Source organism: Pygocentrus nattereri, chromosome 25 (assembly GCF_015220715.1).
Source record: "Pygocentrus nattereri isolate fPygNat1 chromosome 25, fPygNat1.pri, whole genome shotgun sequence".
Taxonomy (NCBI): domain Eukaryota; kingdom Metazoa; phylum Chordata; class Actinopteri; order Characiformes; family Serrasalmidae; genus Pygocentrus; species Pygocentrus nattereri.
Genome location: NC_051235.1, coordinates 6,287,298 through 6,290,593, shown reverse-complemented (window position 1 = coordinate 6,290,593; position 3,296 = coordinate 6,287,298). Strand labels below are relative to the sequence as shown.

At 48.1% G+C, this 3,296-nt stretch overlaps 1 protein-coding gene across 1 annotated transcript; it reads right to left on the bottom strand.

The window, feature by feature from the left end:
* Positions 1-329: 329 nt before the first annotated feature.
* Positions 330-3,296, bottom strand: adra2a (adrenoceptor alpha 2A). The gene is made up of 2 exons (XM_017683501.2): positions 2,995-3,296; positions 330-2,805 (listed from the first exon to the last, which is right to left on the bottom strand). Exon 2 carries the CDS (start codon positions 2,615-2,617, stop codon positions 1,427-1,429), a length of 1,191 nt encoding a protein of 396 aa, XP_017538990.1. The 5' UTR covers positions 2,618-2,805; positions 2,995-3,296; the 3' UTR covers positions 330-1,426.

Sequence of the window (3,296 nt, the reverse complement as noted above, 5' to 3'; positions counted from 1 at the left end):
ATAATGTAATAGGAATTTTTCAACACCTATGACCATATAAACCTCTGTCCGAGGTCCGATCTGGAGCAAACAGGCTAAAAAGAGACAGACTGGTATGTTAGCAGGAGTTGAACCATTCAATTAGGGGCAAAAGCACAAAAAGCAGTCCTAGTTCCTTTCCACATCGCAAGATTATTCAGCATTATTAAGCAGTCTGTGACATGCGAATGAGTCATTTATCAAAGAAGCAGCCATCAGGTAGCGAGGGTATTTATTTTTACATCTTATTTTCTCACCAAAGCCCTTGACACGATGATAAATACTATCAAAAAACACACTTTAGCCAGCCGTGATAAATGACCACCTATATTTAAAGACGATGCAGTGAAAGGTACAAAGGCTGCGTCAACATATACGAAACATATAACACTCTCTTACGACAATGTCTTGCTTGTACGTTCCCACTGTATGATTTGTGATATTTGCAGACTGGAGCGCTGCAGGGCATTTGCTTCTTATCACTCTGCTACTTCCTTGGATAATGAACATTATAAAAGCCGGTGCCAAATTCAAGGCCGATGTTTCAACATCACGGCATGTATTACTGTTTACTGTACACACATCCCTTCAGCCAGCTGACCCGGCAATATATCACATTAACACAGTATCAGTAAACCTCACTCCACTTATCAGTCCAATGTGTTCTAAACAGGCTGTAAAAACCCTGCAGTTCAGTGGGAGTCTGTTGCTTTGACACTGATCCGAGAGCAGTTTATCAGTTTGGCTTAAAGCAGATCAGGTTGGGGACTGTAAAGCAGTGGCCACTGATCCGTGTTCCTGAAGACCTTCCTGCAACCCTCTCCAATCTAATATCTGATAAGTATTATAATAAAGAGGTCCTTGACTAGCTGTAACAGGCATGTGAAATTTGGATTGGAGGTGGATCCTGTAGGTTGCTGATAAGAGAGCAACCTCTAAGGAACCCTTTGCACAGCAGTGTAATCACATGACCCTCCTGCCACCCATTTTGCCTGAGAATCTTCTGGAAAGTCCTCGCAAAGATGTTGAAGATGATGTAAATAATGGAATTGTGCGAGCTGTGATGGTAGCAGGAAGAACCTGAAGAGCAGGGGGAGCTGCAGAGTGCCATCAGGTTGTATGTGAAAAAGAAGGGTAACCAGCAGGCCACGATGACAACAAAGATGTCCGGAGAAACCAAGCCAGGATGATTGCCCTTCCAGCTGCTGCCCTTCGCATCCTGGATCATGTTGTCCCGCTTGCTCACATCATCACCAGGTTCGATTAAGCTCCATCACCAGGTTCAATTTGCCTTACTTTTGACTGATTCAGTATCAGTTTTTTGTTTGGAGTTAAACTGGCGTTTCGAAAATAGGAACTGATCCATCATCACTGTAAAAGGGGCAAACCTGGCCCAGCAGAATCCAAATCAAGCAACCCTCCTACTGTCCCCTTGGCAGAGGATCTTCTTAAAGGCCCTCCGAAAGTCATTGTTGAAGATAGTGTAAATGATGGGGTTCAGCGAGCTGTTGCAGTAACCAAACCAGAAGAAGAACTTGAAGAGTGTTGTGGGCACACAGCAGGAGGAACAGAGTGCGATCAGCGTATATGTGAAGAAGAAAGGAAACCAGCAGACCATGAAAACACCAATGACTACAGCAAGCACGAAGGTGAAGCGCTTCTCACGGTTCTGCCGGCCCTTCCAGCGGCTGCTCTTGGCACCCCGGCTCGCATTGTCCCTCTTGTTTACATCGTCTCCAGGCTTGATCTGGCTCAGCTTGGTCTTCCCCTTGGCCCGCTTCTTCTTGCTGGAGCAGGGGTTGGTCACTTTGTGGTCGGACGAGGACGACTCCTCCACGTCGACTGCGTTCATGTCACCTCTGTCATCCTTGCCGTTGCCTTCAGCAGCGTCACCGTTGAGCCTTTCATGGCAGTGGCCGTTCTCTTTCTTGTCATCATCTTTCCTCCTACGGTCACCAGGTGGTGCCCTGGTCCTGCTCTTGGCAATCTGGTAGATGCGGATGTAAACAAGTACCATGATGATGCAGGGCAGGAAGAAGGAGCCGATGCTGGATGAGATGATGTACCACTTGTCCTCGTTGATCTTACAGAGGGGGCGCTCCTGGTGCTCACCCTCCTTCTCCATGGTGATGAGGGGCGGGAAGGAGATGACGGCGGCAATGACCCACACGACCAGGATGACGCACTTGATGCGTCGTGGTGTGCGCTTCAGGTTGTACTCTACAGCCCGTGTGATTGACCAGTAGCGGTCCAGGCTGATGGCGCACAAGTGGGCAATGGAGGCAGTACAGAAGAGCACGTCCAGCGCCAGGTAGATCTCGCACCACACCGGCCCAAAGTACCAGTAGCCCATCAACTCATTGGCTAGGGAGAATGGTATGACCAGAGTGGCCACCAGGATGTCAGCTGATGCCAAGGACACCAGGAACAGGTTCTGGGGAGCCTTCAGGGCCCTGCTGGTGAACACAGCAATCACCACCAGCACGTTGCCAGACACAGTCAGGAGGATGAGGAGGACCACAAGCACAACCAGTGTCGCCTGCATTGAGGGTGATGCCCCGCCGCCCTCTGTTGCGTTGGTCATGTTGACACACCCCATAGCTGAGAGCCCAATACCGTTTTCTCACATCAGCTCATCCAGGTTTGAATCAGACACTTTGACCAGAAAAAAATAACTATAAAAACCTTATGGTGGTCAGTTCATTCTGGAAAATCAGCTTTCCATGCGATGAAGGAAGGAGGGGGGTGTTGGGCAGAACTCATAATGCTTTCAGTCATTTCTTTGCCCTAAAAGTAAATAATAATAGTAATAAATAATCTCTAAAATTTACCAACAAAAATAATAATAATTATTATTATTATAATAACAAACAATCCAGCTGCACTTGCTTTTCACGTGACTGGAGGCTTTAAAACTACATCCAAACACGTTGTACTGAGCAAATGGCAGTAAAAGTGAATAAAGGACAAACTCACCTGTGTGAAACTCCACGCTGCGCACGGAGTCGGTCGAGCGTCCAAACAAACAAACAAACAAAAACAAGTAAACATTCAGGCGCGCGCTGAATGAATCCGGTCGGCGTGCGCAGCTCGCGCTTTACGGTCAGTCGCCTCAGAGCCGCTCGCGCCGTGTCTGGGTCTGTCTAATCACATTAGCCTGCTGAGTGTGTGCGCGCGCGTGTGTGTGTGAGAGAGAGATAGCGTGTGTAACTGGTAAGTGCGCGCGCGTAATGTACTTCCCCTTCTCGCTGTGTGTCTGCCACTCCCTCCTTCTGGAC

Coding starts and splice junctions, on each gene's coding strand:
- adra2a (XM_017683501.2), bottom strand. CDS start 2,617: ATGGGGTGTGTCAACATGACCAACGCAACAGAGGGCGGCGGGGCATCA.